The 20,503-nt window shown below is 62.9% G+C and overlaps 1 protein-coding gene across 4 annotated transcripts; it reads right to left on the bottom strand.

The window, feature by feature from the left end:
- Nucleotides 1–472: 472 nt before the first annotated feature.
- On the bottom strand, nucleotides 473–20,400 carry ITGB2 (integrin subunit beta 2). Of its 4 annotated transcripts, XR_012481542.1 has the most exons (17): nucleotides 13,805–13,947; nucleotides 9,603–9,663; nucleotides 8,920–9,008; nucleotides 8,533–8,716; nucleotides 8,054–8,224; nucleotides 6,903–7,144; nucleotides 6,276–6,431; nucleotides 6,020–6,115; nucleotides 4,866–4,955; nucleotides 4,448–4,588; nucleotides 4,115–4,302; nucleotides 3,189–3,433; nucleotides 2,641–2,860; nucleotides 1,947–2,149; nucleotides 1,613–1,779; nucleotides 664–1,242; nucleotides 473–582 (listed from the first exon to the last, which is right to left on the bottom strand). XR_012481542.1 is itself a non-coding variant. In XM_074264531.1 (16 exons), the coding sequence occupies exons 2-16, from the start codon at nucleotides 9,658–9,660 to the stop codon at nucleotides 1,180–1,182; spliced, it is 2,313 nt and encodes a 770-aa protein (XP_074120632.1). In that variant the 5' UTR covers nucleotides 9,661–9,663; nucleotides 20,328–20,400; the 3' UTR covers nucleotides 473–1,179. The 4 variants fall into 4 exon arrangements, 3 of the variants coding, with proteins under 3 accessions (XP_074120632.1, XP_074120631.1, XP_074120634.1); XM_074264531.1 differs by lacking the exon at nucleotides 13,805–13,947 and adding an exon at nucleotides 20,328–20,400 and having other exon boundaries at nucleotides 473–1,242; XM_074264530.1 differs by having other exon boundaries at nucleotides 473–1,242.
- Nucleotides 20,401–20,503: the final 103 nt, after the last annotated feature.

Genomic DNA, 20,503 nt, shown 5'->3' with positions numbered 1-20,503 from the left:
TCCGGATCATCCTAGCATCCCGAAGTGAGAATTGGAAGGCGGAGCCTGAGAGAGAGATCGGTGCTGGCTCGGAGCGGAGGCGCACTCACTGTAGTGGGAGCACGGCGGAGATTTATGGGACTGAGAGAGAGCGCTCTGGGTTGTGACCTCATGGCTTAAGTGGCAATAGCGATGAGCATAAGCAGTGACTTCTTGGCATATAGGGACCTGCCAGAGTCAGGGTTTTCTCACTCAGCGTTTACCTTTTGTATAGAAAGCCACATCAGCCGGTCTGATATCAGGGCCGGCTCCTGCTCTCACCCTGAATTCGGAGGACGCCCCCCGGCCAAAAGGGAGGGGACGGGCCCTCCCCTCGCAAGAGGGCATCTGGGCGGGAAAGGGGGCCCAGGCGGCTCCCGCAGGGGGCGGAGCTCTGCTCCCTAAGGCTCGCATTTAGGGTTAGGTGGGGGGCGTGTAAGAAGCGAGAGGATCATCCACCTGGGGGCATTTTAATAAAAGTGATTTTCACAAACAAGCGCGGTGAGGTCCATGGGGGCGGCGCACATTGGCTGGTTCCTGCTTTGTCTGGGGCGGGGATGGGCCCTGGCCCCCCCTGCATTGCCCGAGGCGTTCCCGGCCCAACCTGCAAAAGGTGCCAGGGCCCATCCCCGCCGGGGACAGAGCGGCCCGGGAGTCTGTGCAACAGGGAGGCTAGCGAGCGCGCGCCCCTGCCATCCTTCCTCCCCCCACTCATCGGTCCGGCCGTCTGCGTCCCCCGTTGTCGGCACCACCAGCCTTCCGGTCGCTGCCAAGGGCTTTCCGATCTCCCGGCGGCCTGGATCCCCCTCCGTGGCGGGAGCAGAACCGGGGTGGGGGGGGAGCCCCTCTGGAGGGACCGAGCGGGAGGAGCGTGGAGGGCAGCGCCCCCTTGGTTGGTGAGGCGGGCACGCAGAGGGCACGGGCACAGAGGCGCGCCCGGGTTTGCTTTTTTTCTCAGCTTCAGAACTGTCCAGCTCAGGAGCAGGTCCTCAGGGAAGGAGGGAAAAATCCTAGCAAGAGCGGGGCCTGCGGGGTGGGCCTGGAGACGGGCCGGAATCGCAAGGGTCAAGGCTAGCGCCGGGGCTCGGGAGGCAGGGGGGCGCCGCGTTCCAGCCCGGGGTCTGGAGCTCTCTGCAGCTTTCTGGCGGGGCCGGCAGCCCCCTAGTTCTCGGCAAACTTGGGGTTCATCACAGTCGTCGTGGCGCTCTTGAAAAGGGGGTTGTCCTGGGAAGAGACGGGGAACACGGATCGTCAGGGAAGGTCACAGACCGTCTACCACGAGAACAGCCGGCTAGGGCCAGGCCAGAGGCGGCCCAGAGAACACGCCCCCTTCCTGCCAGCGGTGGGAGACCCCGGGAGCCAAGCCAGACTCCCCAAGCCCTGCCTGGTTCTGCTGCGCTGCTCTTCTGGTCTTGGGGCGGCTTTCTGAGGGGGGGGGCAAAGGCAGCCCCCCCACCCCATCATCCTTTGTTCTGCCGCTCCCCACATGCCCAGGTCTCCTGAGCCCTCAGGGGTGCCCAACCCCTCCCCCTTCACCGAGTCATTAGCAAGGACCAGGACAAGGGTGCCCGCTGGGAGGGGCCGGACCACTCACATTGTTCCACTGGGACTTGAGCTTCTCCTTCTCAAACCGCTTGTATTCCCGGAGGTCGCTGAAGTGCGTCAGGACCTTCCAGATGGCCAGCAGCAGCACCCCGATGAGCACCACCCCGACCACGGTGCCCCCCACGATGGCAGCGATGTTGGGCCCTGCCACGCACTCTGTGGAGCCACAGTGCCAGGGGTGAGGGGGCAGCCCCGGCCAGCGCCCCTTCTCCCGTCTCCTAAGCCCGGGCTCTCCCTTCTGGGGGGCCGCCTCCTCCCAGGGACATCCCTTTTCTCTGGGTTCTCCGGACAACAGCTGCCGCCTTGGGGGCCCGGGCCCTTGCCTTGTTCGTCATCCACGTAGATCAGATACTTGTCGTGCCCGTCCAGCTGGTGCATGACGTAGGTCAGCCAGCAGCCGTTGGAGGCGCGCTCCTTGCAGGGTCTGCCCTGGATCAGGGAGGGGGCCTGAGTCACGCCGGGACAGGCCACGCTGCAGTTCTTGGCGAAGGGGCCGGTCTGGAACTTCATGCACTCGGCACACGAGCTGGGGAGAAGCACGGGGGGCTGTGACCGGAGCCCCGGGGGGGGGGGCGTGGCTGTGGCTGGGGTCGGGCCTGGGGGGTGGGGGGGGTGTGGCTGGGGCCAGTAAGGGGGCTGTGACCTGGCCCGGGTGAGTCCTGCCTGCCAGGCTCCCTTCACCTCAGACTGGAGAAAGGCCATGGGCAGCCAGCCCAGGGAAGCCTCAGGAGTCCAGGGTGCTAACAAGCTTGGCCTGGGACTTCCCCTGCATGGAGCAACTGGAGGGGTCCCCTCAAGAAGACCAGCTTGACAGGAGAGCCCCCCCAACCCGAGGGAGCCTCCTTGGCCCAGAGAAGATCCAGAGTGGGGGCCGGCCTCGGCCACTCTTGGGCCCAGGAGGAGGCACTCGGCTGGAGCCCTCAGAGCCTCAGCCCCAGCGTCCCCGGGGGGCACTGCCCACCCACCCCGCCTAGGCGCAGCATCCCCAGGGGCTCTGTGGCCTTCGGACACACTCACACGTAGAAGTTGCAGGGGGACGGGCAGCCCGGGCAGTCCTGGCACAGCGGGCGCTGGTAGCCCGGGTCGCACTTGCAGACGTTGCATTCGCACTTGCCCCGGCCGCTGCACTCCGAGTTGCGGATGTTCAGGCAGCCCCTGGTGGACTTCTCGCACTGGCACGCGGTGCCCTCGAAGCCGCTCTCGCACTTGCACATGCCGCAGTCACAGAAGCCCCGATCTGGGAGCCGAGAAGGGCGTCAGCGTCCCGGGGGCAAACCCGGGGTAACGAGCCCCCTCTCCCACTTGACAAGGGGGGACAGCTTATTTCTGCAGCACCTACTGCATGTAAAAGACCTTCCCACAATTCATCAGCTCTCGCTGATATTGCCCAAGTCTGCAGGCCTTGGCGAGGTAGGGGGCTACTTAGTGTAGAGAGAGGGAGGGAGGGAGGGGGAGGGAGCCCTTTTTTCCATCTTCCCCCAGGGCAGGGCTCCCCCATTTCCCGGCTCCCTTTCCCCCCATCCCCCCAGGACAGACCCCCGTTCCCGGCCTGGCCCGCTCCTCACCTCTGCCCCCGCAGACCTGGCCCTCGTAGCGCTCACAGTTGACGTTGTCGCACTCGCAGTACTTGCCGTAGATGAGCTTCTTGGGGACGTCGCTGCCGTAGCAGGCGCAGGTGCCGCACACGCAGTCCCCCAGGCCCGAGCAGAGCACCGAGCTGTTGTCCTTGCGGCAGCTGCCCTCCAGCTCCTGGCTGCTCCTGCCCTGGGTCTGGCACTCGCAGATCTTGCCGGTGTGGCCCGGGTCGCACCTGGGGGGACGTGGCTAGTCGTGAGGCCGGCGGGGCCTTCTCCAGAGTCCGGGCCCTCATGCCGGGGCGCCCTGGGGGCCGGGCCCGGCGTTGGCTGCTCAGGAGGCTCCCTGCCCGCCCGTCCTGTGGTGATCCCCCTGGGAGCCGGGCACCGGCGCTGGGCTGGAGCCCTCCCAGCTCCCAACCTCCCCCGAAGTTCCCCGCAGACCCGCCTTTTGGCTGCATCCCCTCGCCAGCCTTCAGGCCTTTCCCATTCCCAAGCCTGGAGCACCCTCTCCATTTCCTTTAGGCCTGGCTGGGGCACCCCACTTTGATCCCCAGGCAGCCCTCCTAATTCTTCCTGTGGGGAAGGGGCATCCTCCCTCTGGGCTGAAAAAGGCGTGTGGGTCCCAGGCTGGGCACAGGGAGCCTCGTCCTGCTGTTCCTCCCAGCTCCCGGACCGGGCTGGGCCTGAGAAGGAGGCGTCGGAGGCCCTTCTGAGAAGCGGCGCTCAGTCCTCCCCCCCCTCCTCGGGGGCCTGCTCCTCTCTCGGCCTGTCCCCGTCTGTCCCTCTCTCCATGTGTTATATAGTCCCGTGTATCGTGTGCAGGGCCAGAGAGTGTCCCGGGGGGCCGCCAGGTGTATGGGGCGTGGTGGGTGTCCCGGGGGGCCGGCGGGTGTCTGGGGGACCACGGCCCTCACCTGCATATCCCGCACTCCACAAAGCCCTTGTCCCCGCAGTGCTCCCTGTTGAGCCTCTCCCCTTCACAGTCGCACTCGCAGAGTGGGAGCACCTGCACAGTGACCGTGTCTGTGAAGCCCAGGGGCCGGATGCTGAAGGTGTGCTCCTTGACGCACTCGGTGGCCGTGACCTTCACCTGGAAGGTGATCTGAGAGAAAGAAGGGGAGGTCAGCCCTGGGCCGGGGGCGAGGGCTCAGCCTCCGAGGCTTTGGGGGGGGGGGAGCTGTGCTTGTTCAGGCGCTGCCCCGTCCAAAGAGACCAGCCGCGTGTCCCCCCTCCCCGGGACCGCTCACCGGCACATTGATCTGGACCCCGTCACAGTCCCCTCGGGGCTGGTCCACACTCGACTGGCCGTTGGTGCAGAAGGAGTCGTAAGTGATCCTCAGAGTGTCGGGGATGATGCTGTGATCCACAAAGACCCTCGAGGACAGTTTCTGGGGACGGAGAGCGGGTCCTGAGCCAGCGGCGGCCCCGCCTTTGGCCGGGCTAGGCTCCCCAGGCCCAGGGCCTTGGACTCCTCTGAAGCCCCATTTCTGAAGCCTCCCTAGGGAAGGGGCGCCACGTGGGCCACACCATCACCTCCGTCAGGGATTGGGGCCCATCTGGGAGCGGGGGGGGGGGGGCTGGGAGTCCCAAGCAGCCCTCCTGGCTGGGAGGCGGGAAGGCCCCCAACCCGCCTGCTCCTGCGGGGCTGGCGCTCGGGCCACTTACGTTGTAAGCGTTCTTAATCAGCTGGACCACGTTACTGGAGTCATCGGACAGCTCCCCGACGGCCGACTTGGGGATGATCTCTGTGAGCTTCTGCCGATCGAGGGAATCTGGGTCACGGCTGGGAAGCCAGTGACAGCCCCCCATCAGGGAAGCTGGTGACACCTCCCCTATGAGGGGGGCCGGTGACACCTCCCGCCAGGAAAGCTGGTGACACCCCTCCTATGAGGGAGGCCGGTGACACCTCCCGCCAGGAAAGCTGGTGATGCGCCCCCCATCGTGGGGGCCAGTGACCCCCCCATCAGGAAAGCTGGTGACACCCCTCCTATGAGGGGGGCCAGTGACGCCCCCATCAGGAAAGCTGGTGATGCACCCCCATATCAGGGGATCATCCATTTGGGCAGCGCCCCTGAGTCCTCTCAGTGGAGCACATCTGTCCACGTCTGCCTCCTGGCACTGAGGGCCCGACGTGGGGACAGGGGCTGGGGGAGTGCGCTGCCCACCATAAGCTTCCCAGCAGAAAGGGCCCCAACTCTAGAAATAGAAACCTGGGGTTCAAATCCCACTCCATGCCGGAGATAAGCTCCGGCTGGTCTCTGGGGCTCAGCTCCTCTCTGGGGGCCCGAGATCTCATCCCAAAACCTAATCCAACCCCGATAATGCTGCAGCCCCTTCTCTTTTGGGGTTCCTGTCCTTGAAAGGGGCGCAGCCCCGGAGTAAGGGGGCTGCTCCCACACCTATTCAGCCGTCCCCTTCCTGCACAGTGGCCACCTTCCCCCATGAGCTCTGCTGGTCGGGCCAGCCCCAGAGTCTCAGAAACAGGAAACCGAACTGCAGGGTGGGTGACTGGCAGCCCCTCCCCTCACACCCTCTCAGACACATCCTGCCCCTGAGAAGCCGGGCCCCATGGGGCCTAGGGAGCTGGGGGGGGGGGGCGCTGCCTGCAGGGAGGCACTTGTGAGCTAACCAGGTTAAACAAAGCCCTTTGTGTCACCTGGGGGAGCCTCCCAACAGCCCCAGAGGGAGGAGCTGCAGTCATCATCCCCATTTACTGAAGAGGAAACTGAGGCAAAGGTTGGGCCTTCCTGAGCCGAAGCCACAGAGACAAGGACAGTGGTGGGGGTGGGGATGGGGACCCCAGCGGCCCCCACACTTACTTCATACGTGGAGACCATTTTTTTGGTCACAGCAAAGATGGGCTGGATGTTGTTTTCTGCCAGTTTTTGGGCCAGCTGCCCCACTGAGGGGTAGTCCTAGGGAGAGGCAGAGACAGATGGAGAGAGGACATGCACAGTGAGCAGTGAGCTGCACACACTCACAATCACACACACAATCGCCATCTCACACACACACAATCACATAACCACACAATCAGGGGCGCCATCCTCCACCATAGGGCACGGAGACACTTACGAACTTGTTGCTGTCCACATAGAGGTTGTTCTTCAGGTGACAGTGACCATCATTGGGTGTGAGGATGGCCCCCAGTTTCCCATCTCCTGCAAAATGGAAGCCGTCGTCCGTGGCATAGACCAGCAGCCGCGTCACGTTGCGCCAGCCGATGTCATCCTGAAAAGCGCCAGGATCATGGGCTGGTGGGCACGCCCCCGCTGGGTCTGACCCAAGTGCCCACACTCCTCACGGTCCCTGTCCAAGTCACTTCCCACACTCGGGCCCTTGGCTTTTGGCCCCAGGTCTCCCCCGTTCCTCCATGAGCTCTCCTAGGGTGAGGGTGGTCTTCTGCTTCTTTTGGCCTCCCCTGGGCCTAGCATACTGTTGGTGTTTAATAAATGCTTACTGGCTATCTGAGTAGGGAAGGAGATGAAACCTTTTTGTGGCAGGGGACTTCCACAGGTGGAGCAGCCCTCTGGCCCGTGGGGAACCAACGCTCATGGGGACAAGCACGTCTGGCTGGGGCTTCTAGATCACTCAGGCGGCCCCCCACCTCTACACAAGAGCCCCCAGCCCACAGCAGCCCATTCCCCTCACCAGGGCCCCGGGGGCCCAGCTCTCTGTGTCCCGTGGCCCCAGCCGGATTACCTGGCAAACGGCCACCTGCATCATGGCATCCAGCCCCCCCTCAGGTGCGTCCAGGTTTCCGGAGATCAGCTGCTTCCCGACCTCAGTCTGAAACTGGTTGGAGTTGTCGGTGAGCTTCAGCACATGTTTGAAGGCGAAGGGGGGCTGGCACTGGGTGTCCTTGGTTGGGCAGGGGTGCTTCAGCTTCTCGGGGTGCGTGTTGACAAAGGGCAGCACTGTCTTGTCCACGAAGGAGCCAAAGCCTGTAGGGGACCAGGGGGAGCCACGCACTGAGCTTGCCCACCAACCCCCGCAGGCCAGGAGGGATGGCCTGTCCCCCTCCCTCAAAGGCCAGATCCTGAGGGGTGGCGGACCCGGTGCCCTCCGGCTGGGGGGGGCAAGCCCCGGTGCCCTCTGGTTGGGAGGGTGGACCCCAGTGCCCTTTGGTTGGGAGGGTGGACGCCGGTGCCCTCCAGTTGTGAAGGCACAGACCAAGTGTGGATCAGCAGCTGCTAGCACCTGTTTCCTGAGGAGTCCCTGGTGTTGGTGATGAAGTCTTGCCAAAGGCTACTTCCCTATCACTAACAGCCTCCCCAATCTCGGCCTCAGTGCCCCGTGAGCCTCCACAAGGCTGTGCAGGCCTCCTATTCACCAGGAGCAGGCCAGGGACAGAGCAGGAAAGCAAAGACCCTCGGTCCCTCCTGTGGGCGGCCTGGAGTCAGCCCAGGATCTCACCCATGGTTCTGTGGGGCCGGGCCTGAGTCCAGAACACTGGGAAGAGCCTAGAAGGTGAGGGCAAAGCCACTCAGAGATGGGGACAAGATCTGAGCTGGCTGCAAGGACCTTGGATTCAAATTCTACTTCGGCCGCTCCTTAGTTCTATGTCTCCAGGCCAGGCCCACTGCCCCTCTGTGCCTCAGGGGGTCGCATCTAGAACATGGGGGGATGGCCCCCTCTGGCAGCCCATTTTAGCTCAAGATCTCTGGAACCCTAATGATCCTACAGGCCCTGGCCCTTTGGGTGTCGGCATCCTGGGCCACCATGGGCAGCGAGGCAGGGGTGGTGGGAACCCCCCCAGCAGGCAGCCACTAGGAACAGAGGGCCCAGCTCCCCACGCCTCCCACCCCCTCCCCACCCTCACTGCACCCTCCCCGTGCCCGCTGCCCCCACACCTATGCGGCCAGACTCGGTGATCTCGTTTAGCGCCTTCAGCAGGTCGCCCCCCAGCTTCTTCACGTTGATCAGGTCGTCGTACATGGAGTAGGACAGGTCCATGAGGTAGTAGAGGTCGATGGGGTAGCCCTTGGCGCGCCGGAAGGTCAGGTTGAATGCAGCTGCCTGACCTACCGGGGAAGGCAAGCAGGGGCTTGGTGGGCTCAGCCTCCTTCACAGAGCAGAGCCCTCGACTCCCCGGCTGGCGGCTACCCGAGCTCTCCTCCAAAAACCGAGGCGAATGTTCATGGGGGCACCTTCTGGCCCCGCGGCAGCCGCTCCTGCCTCCTGCCCCACTCCCCGCCTCCCTGTCCCAACCCCCTCCCTGCCTCTCCTTCAGACCCTGGGGGGGCATCCCGAGAAGACATGGGCCATGATCAGAACCCCGGACCCTTCCGCCCCAGACCCGGGTACCTCCCCGCGGAGGGCCGAGCCTCACCTGGCCGCAGACGGAGCTGGACGTTCTGAGGCGTCAGCTGGGGCGTGGGGGGGCCGGGCCGGTCGGTCCCGAAGTTGACGGCGCTGCGCGGGTCCACGATGTTGTGCTCCTGGCAGCCTCGCTGTAGGAGCTGCTGTCGGGTGTCACAGCGAATGGAGTCGGACTCGCCTCTCTCAGCAAAGTTCTGGGCAAGGACACGGGGACGGGTCAGGGGCGATCCTGAGCCACCAGCCCCGCCCCAACGGGGAGCCTCAACCTGCCCAAGTGGGGGGCGCGAGAGCCAGGGCTGGAGTGAGAGAAGTGCCGGACTTCCCCACTGTCTCTGGGGGGCTGAGAGCTCTCCCTCCCCTGCCGCCACCACTTAGCGCCGCCAGGATGGCGTCTTACCAGCTTCTTGCACCAGGCGCAGCCCGGCCCCAGGCGGATGCACTCTTGGCAGGTGCTGACCTTGTACTTGGGGCATTCCTGGGAAAGGGCTGCAAGAGAGGGAGGCTGGGGCCAGGGAGGCTGCCAGGGAGGCTGCCTCGGGGTGGGGAGGGCTTTTCCACTTGGCTCTGGCCGCCCCTCTGCCCTCCCCCCCTCAGACCAGAAGATCTTTGGTTCATCAAAGACTCATGGGGCTCTTGCTGCGACCCAAGCTGCAGAGAGCCCGGGTCCTGGGTCCTGCCGCCCCCGGGGGTGTTTGTTGTCACAAGGGTTGTTTTTTTTTTTTTTTTTTAAGAGGGGGTACAGGGGAGGGGAGATGGGGGAGGGGCATAGTGAAGAGAGCATGGGGAAGAACATGGGGGAGGGGGCACAGGGGAAGGAGGGAGCAAAGAGACTTTTCCAGTGACAAGACCCAAGAAAGTCAATTCTGCGAGGGCTGAGTAGCCAGAGCCCTGTGGTCCCCGTCCCCAGTCTCCAGTGGCGTCCCCGTCCCCGTCCCCAGTCCCGGTCCCCATCCAAGTGCATGTCCAAGCTCCCTCCCACTGCACCCGGGGCCCAATCCCGGGCGGTCAGCGCCCCCCCCCCCATCGGGCTGCTGCTTCCCAATTCAAAGAAAAAGTCAAAGGAAGTCCGGAGGATCTCACCTGGCGGGGTTCCCAGCAGCCCCAGCAGGGCGAGGAGCAGGAGGCTGCGGCCAAGCATCACCTGTGAGACCGGAGGAGAGCAGGGTTAAGAGGGGGGTCCCGCCACTGCGGCTTTGGGCAAGCCCAGCTGGGAGGGGCATTGGGGGGGGGGACAGGAGAGGCCAGGCCCCTGGGGGGCAAGGGGAGCTTGGGATCACTCAGTGTATTTTACAGCCCCTGGGGGGGGGCGGGCTCAATCCCGGTGTGCAGGATGGATGATTCTGCTTTGTGAGGGGGCCGACAAATGGCCCCCCAGGACCCAGGCTGGGTCTGAGGACCCCGACCCGGGGAAAGGGGAAGTGAGGAGAGGCCGTCTGAGGCAGCTTGGGCTCCCTCCAAGGGACCTTCCAGAGGGCAGAACAGGCGCTTCCTGGCCGAGGGGGGAGCGGACCCTGGGGCAGCCTGAGCCCATGCCCGCTCCTTGTGCCAGGAAAGGGCGCGCTCCCGCCCGAGCCGCCAGGGCTTTTCCCGCCACCCCCTTTCCCGGTCCCGCCGCTCGGGCGCACACCAAGAGCCAGCCCCGAGCGGCGCGAGGGAGGGGGGGTCACTGAGCCGCCCGGCCAAACCGGAGAGATGGGGGCGCTGGCGGCTCTCGGGACTGAAGGCCGGAATGAGGGCTCCCAAGGGCGGCAGCCTCGGCGCTTCCCCCCAGGCTTCCCAAGAGGCTCCCCACGTGTGGGGCCCCCATAATTAGACTTCCTTACTATGAGACACAGAGACAGAGACAGGGAGAGACACAGACAGGCAGACAAAGAGAGACAAATGGAAGGCCAGGCCCAGGCCACACAGCGCCCAGGCTTCTGGAAGGCACCTCCCCCACGTGGTACCTGTGCCCAGGCGGCACCTGCGTGGCCTGGCAGGCGGGCAGGGCACCCTGAGCTCGAGGACACCCAGCCGCAGATTCCTGATGAGACACTGCACTGGGAAGCGGAGGGCACGGCTTCTGATGGCACGTGTGTGCACCCGGGCACACATGCCAACCTGTCTCACAATGCCCACGTGACCCCTAGGGCAGATGAGCAGCACCGAGACCCCCTCGCCACTTTACTATCTGTGACCCTAGACGAGTCTTGCCTCAGTTTCGTCATCTGTTAGTGGGACTCAATGGCCCCAGGTCTCTCTGAAGTCTCAGGCTCCTGCAGGCGCATTTGGCATTTGACGGCTCAGTCCCAGAGGCCCCTTCTGTCAGAGGCAGGATTTGAATCCAGCTCTCAACCACCCACACGTTCAGGCTCTTCCCAGTCTCCATGGGATGAACAAGCGGCCTCCCGGCCATTAATCACCCCAAGATCCACCTGCGCCCAGCAAGCTGCTGCTGGTATTTGGGCTTAGTCCGTGCCCAGGGAAGGGCACCCTGGTGCATTGTTGGTGGACTGGGCGTGCTCCAGCCAGCAATGTGGAATTATGCCGTAATTAGGAGAGAAAGAGCTAAGCTGTGCTGTCCCCCCCCCCCCCGCCCCCCGGAGGGCATGACCAGCCCAGAGAGGCTGCAGACCCACCCACCAATCCCTGCTCGCCACCAGGGTCCTGATCCCGGCCTCATTCTGAGCCTGGCCTCCAGCAGGCCGCCTCCTGCCCTCCGGGCTGCTCTTCCTCCTCCATTCCCCAGGACTCCGGCCTGACGCCCCCAAGGAAGACTCTGCCTGGGTTCCGAGGGTGGCCCCGGCTCCTCTAGCCTCCCCCCGGGCTTCTCACTAACCCGGCCTCCCTTCCCTGGAGCTCAGCCGCTGGCTGGTGCCCTTCTAAAAGGCCGTGCCCAGGAGTGGGGGGCAGCTCAGCCGGAGTCTGGCCGGGGAGCAGGGCAGGGAGGCGGAGGCCCCCGACCTCCCGTCCCCCCAGCTTTGGCTGACTTCCATCTCTCCCAGAAAAGGCCCTTCGAGATGGGAGGAAGGAAACGGATACAGCAGCGTCTGGGCGGCTGAGGATGCGAGCCGGACAGGTTCTTGCTGCCGGAGAGCTTCCCTGCCCCTCAGCCTCCCTGGCTCGGCCTCCCTGCCCTTCTGCCTCCCTTCCCCTCTGCCTCCCTGGCCCTCATAGCCCAGGCTATGCCATGTTGAGCCACACCCCTTGGCACTCTGCCATCACTGAGGGGCAGAATCCATCCCTGGTCCTGGGGCCCAAACCTGCTCCCTCCCTGAGGACGCCCACATTTGCCCAGCAGAGCCCCGTCCGCCATGGCCATCCTGCGGTCATTGGGACGGGGGCTGGGGCGGACACGGACACTCAGGGAGCTGGTCTGAGGCTCTGTGTGGGGGATGGGGCGGAGGCCATCCAGGGATGAGGGCAATGTTTCTGGGCGGCGTGGAGGCCGGGCCGCTGGGCCGGGATCTGCTTGGGCCGTCGCGGGCACCTCTGGGCCTCCAGCAGCCACAGGCCGGCCCCGGCCCCTTTCCCGTGGCCACTCTAGAGCCGGCTGCTAGTCAGGCCTGAGCTTCAAGGGCTTCTCTGGCCCAGGTCTGCAAGGCCGGGCCAATCGGGACTTGGTGGGCGGCTCTGCGCAAGGAGGGGGGTGGGGGGAGGCAGGTGCCTGAAGGCCCGCCCTCAAATTTGGGCTGGTTTCTTCTATAAGATGTGGGGAAGGGCCACCCCATGGCCCCTGTGACCGGGCGCTGACGGCCCAGGCTGGTTCTCCCCCCAGGAGACAGCGAAGGCCCAGCCAGCTTCCCCTTTCCCACGGGGCCTCCTCCTGCCCCACCCCCGGGTTCCCAGGCTCAGCCTCCGGCCTCCCCGGGCCAGGAGCCGCCTCAGCCCCGCAGCCAGCTCGGGTTCTCGGCCCGGCCCGGGCTTCGGGACCTCTCCCGCTCCCTCCTGTGACTCCGTAGCTGTGCACCGCAGGGAGAGCGGCCCGCTGGGAGCTCAGCTTTGCCCGGGTGAGTCACAAGTTCCTCCTCCGGCCTGCGCTGACCGGCCGGCCTGAAGCAATACAGGAAGGAGAGGTCGTTACCCTGGAGTCGGGAGGAGGGGGGCCCAGGCAAGGTCTCACAGCCAGTGCTCCCCTCGTCCTGGGGTCCCTTCCTGCACCGCGGGGTCTCAGGGACAGGGATCGCTGCCCAGGAGGCCGGCCCTGGGGCCAACCGCTGAGATCTGGAGGCTCAAGGCCGTTGTCAGGGCTCACCCGGGCAGCACCTGCTAGAGGCAGCTGCAAACTCAGCCCAAGGCACAGCCTGGATTCCGGAGGCCCAGGAAGCCACCCAGGAGGAGGAATTCTGGGCCACGAGCACGAGCCTCAGCCTTCCCATCTGGAAGATGGGCCCGGACAGAGGGTCTCTGAGGTCATTTCCTGCACCAGCCTTCAGGGCCCACCCCCACTGGGGCACGTATTATTGGCAGCTCTGAGATCCTGGGGATCTGGAGCTGGGAGGCTGGGGGGGCAGCAGGAGAGGCAGATCTTGCTGAGGCAGAGCCCACCCATAGCTGCTCCCCTGACAGCTTTGTACCCCCCAGAGCGGGCCCTGGATGGGAGATCGCCACCATGGGGACAGGCAGCGGTCAGAGAAGCCGGGGATGGGGCTGCTGGGGGCCCCGGGGCCCAGGATCCTGCTGCTCGCTCCCCCAGGGTGACAGCTTCCGCCCCTTACTGCTTCCCTGCCTCAGTTGCTCCACATGTAAAGCCCAAGGTGGGGGTTAGACCATCCCCAGGATGCCCGCTCTCTGGAGACCCAGTGCTCGCCCCTCTCCCAGACAAAGTCCAGGCCCAACTTAATCCTTGTTTGTCCCAAGATCTTCCCCATGTGAAGGCCCTGGAGCCCTCTCTCCGCCCCCGGCTTCCAGGGGCGGGCTCCTGTCCAGCTGATCTCAGACTCCCTCCCCAATGGGGGGGCCAGGGCAGGGAAACAGGAGGGCATAGGCTGGAGGACCTGCTGACCACCAGAGGCTTCACAGGTCCTGGAAGCCCCGTTATCCCTTGGCTGCCCCGGGAGGCAAAATGTGGGGGGAGCAGCCGGGCACCCCCTCCCAGCTGGCACTCCACCCCCTGCGCTGCCCGCATCGGGCCTCTGAGGATGAGGGGAGAGCCCTTCTGCCCTCGTCCTCTCCCCTCCCCGGCCCGTCCTGGAGGCCCCTCCCTGGCCCCTGCTGGCGGGCTCAGGAGGAAGGAGCTGCCCAGAGGGGGGACGCAGCGCTGCCCGGACTCTCCGAGCCCCTCCCAAGCTGGGCCCCCCTACCTGGACTCCGGCTGCCCCGGGGCGGCGCTCTGGCTGGGACTGGGGCTGCTCCAGCTACAATCTGGGCCCAGAGGAAGGGCTGTGCTTCAGGGCTCTGCCGAGGGCTGACTTAGTGTTGCCCAAGTGCAGAGGAAGTGGAGCCCAGAAAATGGTGTAGGCGGGGAGAGAAGAGGAAGCGGCCCCCCAGCATTGCAAGAGGGGCGGAGGAGGACGGGCGGGAGCCCCAGGAGCTCCTCGCTCCCGCCCTCGCCCAAGACTCTGAGACTGAGTCAGGCCGGACCTCCGTGGCCGCAGGCCGGCAGCCCTGACCAAGTACCCCGTCCCACCTCCAGACTCTGCAGCCCTGGCCAAGTACCCCGTCCACACCGAGTCCCACATCCAGACTCTGCTTGAATACCCCCACTGATGGGGAGCTCACTATCTCTAGGCAGCCCATTTTGCCTCTTAGTAAGATTGTTCTACCCACTGAGCCAAGTCTGTGCTCCGGGTGTGGAGCTGTTCATCCCAGGCACTGGGGCCCTCTTTGTGCTTCCTTGGGGGCAGGAAGGGTGACCTTGGATCCTTTCAGGCCCAGCCGGACTCAGACCAGAGGCCCCCCTTCGGAGATCGGCTCCATCCTGCAAACGGAGTGTGCCCCGTGCCCTGCGCCCCAGACGGATGCTGGCTCTAGCCCTCGGCCTACCCATGGGCCGGGGGCCTGCCCGATGCCCAGCCTGACACCCAGCGTGTGGCACCTGTGCAGTGACTGGCCCGGTCCCTACAACATGGCACCTGCTTAGTGCTTAGCCCAGTGCCCAACATGGCACCCACCACCCAGTGCAACACTTAGTGTTATAGCCAACACAGTGCCCACAACATGGCAGCCGCTCACTGCCCATCCCAACAGCCAATGGTACCCAAGACATGGCACCCACTCATGGTCCGTCCAGTTCCGACGCAGTGCCCACGATCTGGCCCCCTCAGTACTCTCCCCAGAGCCTGGCGTGCGGCCCCAACACTCAGAGCCGAGCACGCCACCTGCGGCCCGGCTCTCGCCCAGCGCCCATGGCCCAGCCCTGCTGAGGGTGTATTTCTGGAATTAGCCTTGCCTGGTTGGAAAGGTCGGGCTCGTCCTCGGCCTGGCTAAGCGGGACCAGAGAGGGAGGCTCTGGCTTCCTCAGCCCAGCTGGCTCCCAGGGGGGAGGGGGGTCTTTTTTCTAATTAAAGATTGTTTTCAACATTCACTTTTGTAAGACTTCGAGTTCCAAATTTTTCTCCCTCCCTTCCTCCCCTCCCCAAGATGGCAAACGATCTGCTTTGTGGGCAATACCTGGGCAGTCGTGGTAACCATATTTCCACATAGTCATGTTGCAAAAGAAAAATTAGAACAAAAGGAAAAGATACAAGAAAGGGGAAACTCCCAAAAGGTAGAGATAGTCTGCTTCTCAGCATTTGGTCTGTGAAGCTCTCTGGACGTGGACGCCATTTCCCACAAGTTTACTGGGATTTTCGCGGGTCAGGGGATGACGAAGTGAGGAAGAGCAGCTTTCTCTAGTCCACAGAAAGCTGCCCCAGAGGCAAGTCCAGTCAAACAACTCAAATGAACAGAACCAAATGGGGAAACGGATCACCCACTAACTTAGCTGAATGGCTGAACTCAGATCCTCTCACTGGGGTTCTTGGACCCAGGTGGAGCCGAACTAGCCCTGAAAGAACCAAAATAAAGAGCCTGCAAAACATGCCAAAGAGAAGTAGATCAAGAAGACAACCATAACCCTACTTTGTCCATCCTCCCCACACAGATGGAAGAGCTAGAAACAAACCCAGGATTCGAGAGAGCTGCCCAGAGAGGGGAAGCCACCAGCGGCCTCAGCCCCAGAACTGTGCCGAGGGCTGCCCTCTGGCACTGGCCGTCCTGTAGGCGGCCGGACATGCCCCCACTCACCGTCAAAGGCACCGGCCTCCTCCTGGCCCCTCGGGCTCCCAACCTAGCAGGCATTCTCTCACCCTCACATCCAAGCTGCTGAGGCTGTAGATTTCACCTCTCATCAATTTCATCTTTGGAAGACCTTTTCTGATTGATTTCACTTCCTCAGTATTTCTTGTCAATGTCAACCTCTCTTGGAACATCTCATCAATATCAACCTCTTGGAACATTTCGTCAAAGTCAAGGTCAGCCCTGCACCATCTCTCAGCAGTTTCACCCTAGCAGGATCTCTCAATTCACCTTTGGAACCTCCTTTCTGTTGAATTTGCCTCTGGAACACCGGCCCCCAATTTCACCTTTGCAACATATCTCATCCACATCACCTCAGGAACATGTGTCCTCTGCGTTCCCTTCTCTCTACTACTATCATCTTGTGCAGACCCTTATTCCTTCATACCTGGACTATGGCATCCTGGCTGTTCCTTGAACAAGACTTCACCTCTCCATCACAGACTGTTCTGTTCTCTGCACCTGGAACACTCTCCCTCCTCTATTAAGGGGCAGGTCAGTTCCCCGAGAGCCTCCCCAGCTGTGGATCACAGCACCTGAGGGAGCTGCGGGGCAGCCTTTGCTGACACAGGGTTTGCGGACTGGGAATGAGATACATCGGAGGCAGAGGGAAGAGGAGGGAGGTCAGACCATGCGACGGCCTCTCAGTCTCCTTGCACCATCCTCTCACAGAAGGAGATCCGCTCTGGGTTGCATCTCCAGCAGCCCGTCAGGAGGCTCCTGTATATTCCAACACTCCTCTGATTTGACTACTGACCTCTCTGGCTCCTTTCAATTCACAGGGGAGAGGGACAGAGTAACAGACATGGGTTTTGAGCCCCGCGTCACAAGGACCAGACCTGGGAAGATCCTCACTTCATAAACGAGGGGAACTGAGGGCCAAAGGAAAATGACTTGTCTGTAGGCCCGTAGGCAGAGGCAGACTTCTCAGGAGGGGCAGCCCCTGCCAGCTGGCTAAGTCAGATCATGGGGCAGGAGTTTCCTGAAGGATTTATAAGCACATCCCTGAACCAGTGTTCTCCTGCAGGCACATACTGAGGTTAGTTCTCAACCCTTGAAAGGAGAGTAGCTTGTGATTCTGAACCCTTGGCAAACATCACAGAGGAAACCTTGGAGGTCACTGAGTCATTGTACAAGTTAGGGCAGACGGGGCCCCTCGCTCATCCAAGGTCAGTGGCGAGCGAGGAGTCCCATGACTCCTTATTTGCGTCACTCTCTTAGTCTCTGTTAACATTTAAAAGCCGGAGAATCTAGAAAACGGGCGTGTTCCCAGTAGCCTCTCTTCCCATGGCAACATCTGCTCTTCATGAAGTGGGGTGGAGGAGGTGCACGGAAGCCCTGGGACTTTGGGGTCTCCGTCCTGCTAGGGCAGGGCCTGCTCCTGAACATTCTCAAGCTGGGTGCCTTGTCTCGTTTCTGCCCGTCACCACCCATCCTACCCCTAACCCGGCACGCCGCCAGGGGCCAGGGCGAGCTTCTGTGGCTTGGAGTGGCGGGTTCCCAGAGTAACAGGAGCTCCTGGGAAGCCGGGATGCTCTAGTGTCCGCTTCTAGATATCTCCAAGCCAAAGAGAGGGCGGGCCCTCCATCCTGTAGACACGTGACTGACTTTGCTGCTCTCCCTTTTTCAAAGACTGCCCTCTGGGCAAAGATCTGAAGACAGAAGAACCCATTGCCATTCTGGCAAACCTGCTCAAATCCTGGGGTCCACGGAGTCCCAGATTCTCAGAGAACATCCCAGCGCCTCCAAGGCATCAGGGCACTGGAATACACCTCCCCTAGGAAGCCCTGACAAAGATTAGTCTAATCTCTGCTTTTAGGGGGCGTAGCACTAAGCTCCAGGACCCCCGGACCAGGAGGATACCTCCGTCAGGGGAAAGCGCCCCTCTGCCTAAGGATCAGTAGGTCCCTGCTCAACGAGAAATCAGTGAAAGCCATCGGTCTGTGGCTGAGCAGGGCACGGGCAGGAGGTGAAGGGCTTCCAGAAGATGGGCTATGCTGGGCCCCCACCCTGATGGGGGGCACAGAGGCAGCCGGCTCGCTCGCTTGGGTCCTTGGGGCTCCGCATTATTAGGAGCTAGCCCAGGCCCAGCGGCTTCCTGGCTCCTGCGCCAGAGGGACCAGCACAAGGAGGCGCAGCTGTGAGGGTCAGCCTTGCCTCCCTCTCCTCTCCTTTAGGCTGCAGCTCCTGCTTCTCTGGGGAACTATCGCCACACCTTAAGACCCCTGGCCTGGTGGAAACCCTCCCCAAGGACACTCAGACACCCCGGGGGCTGGCCAGGCCTCCCTGGGGCGTCCCGGGGAAGCAGCATTTTAGAGCCCCAGGTCTCTGTTCAATGTCTTTAGTTAGATTCGGTCTCAAACCAACCCAGAAATACTCGGAGTGTGAGAAAAAGCACGTGATCCCGTGTGTGCTGGGGAGCTGAGCGTCCTCTGAGGCAGAGGCTACACCCTTCTCTGGGGGAGAGCCCTCAGACCGGCCTGGGCCCAGAGGAGCCCTGCCCCCCACGCCGGAGCTACAAGAGGCCTTCATGACCTCTTGGCACAGGGAAGAGCTCTAGAACACTGGGGCCGGGCCCACTTCTCTTTCCTGCTTCCCACATGGCTGAATTACAGAACCAGTGCTGGCCTAGACCAGGGGCCAGCGCGGACAGGCATCTCCAGCTCCGGCTTAGGCCAGAAAACGACCGAAAATGGGAACTGCCTCCGCCCACTACTCCCTCCAACTGGAGGCTTGTGCAATGGCACTGGGTGGGAGGCCAGGGAGAAGTTACCTCAAAAGGGCCCCTCCAAATGAGGAGTCAGGTGGGCGTTAAAAGTCATCAAGGGGGGGGCAGCTAGGGGGCGCAGTGGATGCACCAGCCTTGAATTCAGGAGGACCCGAGTTCAAATCTGCTTTCAGACACTTAACACTTCCTAGCTGTGTGACCCTGGGCAAGTCACTTAACCCCAGCCTCAGGGGGAAAAAAAAGTCATCAAGGGGACAAAGTGACTCACTTCTTAGGGGCTGCACCAATCAGACCCTGAAAAGATGGTCTTTGTGAGCAAGAAAAGGATTAAAATCAGAAATCGGGTGGAGGGAGGTCTAGGGAAGCAAGAAAAGCTAGCTGCTAAATGACTGAGCCGTCATTGTGAGCACACGGGGGCGGGGTGGGAAAAGAGCCAATAGCTGCCACCCAGGCTTTGACAAAGCTGGGACAAGAACAGCACGGCTGAAACTAGCTGTAGATCAACATCCCAGGCAACCTTCAAAATGACCCGAGGGATCTGGGGCGTCCTGAACAAGTGACCCGAGGGATCTGGGGTGTCCTGAACAAGTGACCTGAGGGATCTGGGGCGTCCTGAACAAGTGACCCGAGGGATCTGGGGCGTCCTGAACAAGTGACCCGAGGGATCTGGGGCGTCCTGAACAAGTGACCCGAGGGATCTGGGGCGTCCTGAACAAGTGACCCGAGGGATCTGGGGCCTCCTGCACAAATGAGAGGCTTGTAGAAGAAATCACCTGACAGATCCAAGGACGGGGAGAAATCATGACCAAGCAAGAGCTGCAGGGAGCAACAAGGAACCGTGGGCATTTGATCCATTAGAGCAGATCCAGAGCCACGGAGGTGTCTTGAACTCCCCCAAAGCAGAACTCATGGTCTCTCCCCCTCAATCCTCCCACTCATCTCTCCCCTTTCCCGATGACAGGAGAGGGGACATCCTCAGGCCTCCCAACCTGGGGGTCATCCCCCCCAATCTGGAGCTCCTCTACAGCCTCTCCTGACATTGACACAGCCCCTGTCCCTTCACACTGTATTCTAATGGGGGTCTCATCCCCCCAGGCACGGGGTCTGGCCACCGGCCTTCCCATTGTTTCTTCTACACCAGATTTCACCTCCTCTCAAGGAGCCCTTGCAGGCGCACCTGGATCTCTAAGAGCCGCTGCCCTTCTTCCCGGCTCAGCCCAAGGGGCAGAGTCTTCAGGAGCCTTTCCCCGCCCCCAGGTCCTGGTCCCTGCCCCGCCCCCCAGCTATCTTAAAACTGATGGATCTCTCTGAAGCTTTCCCACTTCCCGTGGGAATCTGACTCTGGGTCCCCCGCTGGGCCCAGGGGCCTCCCAAGGACAAAGGGACACAATGCGCGGCCGCCCCCCTCCCTGGCCAGTCCCGGTCTCTCCTCATCCTCTTCCTGTCCTAGGCAAGTGCCTGGGGACCGCACAGGAAATGCTTAGGCAAGGTGTGTGGATTAATAGGTTGGGGCTCTGCGGGGGGGGGGGGGGGGGGGGGGGGTCAGTGCCCGGGGGTGCTGCTCCCCGCGGGCTTGGAGGTGCCGCTCCCCCGGTTCCGAGGCTTCCCAGACCATTTCCTTGCCCCTCCCCAGCCAGAGGTTTCCTCCCTGGGCAGACAGGTCTCACAGCCCCTCGTGGGCCGGGCTTCCAGCAGGGCGCTGCCCCCTCCTGCCCGCAGCCAGCTCTTGCTCATCAAGGGTTCTGGGCCCCATTCCGGGCTCAGGCGACCATCTCCCAGGGTTCCGTGGCCCCTTGCTCGGCTCTGGCTCTCCTACCCACCTGCTTTCCTGGCCAGACTCCGGCTCCGGGCTCCGGGCCCTCTCTGCTGGCAGCCCCCAAGTCTCCTCCTCCCGGCCTCGCTGGGAAGCCCGAGGCCTTCCCCAGCCCTCTTAAATCCCTGGGTCTCTAAACCAATTATCTGCTGCTCAGGCCCTTAGGAGCCCACTTTGTAGAGG

Source organism: Sminthopsis crassicaudata, chromosome 4, assembly GCF_048593235.1.
Source record: "Sminthopsis crassicaudata isolate SCR6 chromosome 4, ASM4859323v1, whole genome shotgun sequence".
Classification (NCBI taxonomy): Eukaryota; Metazoa; Chordata; class Mammalia; order Dasyuromorphia; family Dasyuridae; genus Sminthopsis; species Sminthopsis crassicaudata.
This window is presented reverse-complemented; position numbering and strand designations above follow the sequence as displayed.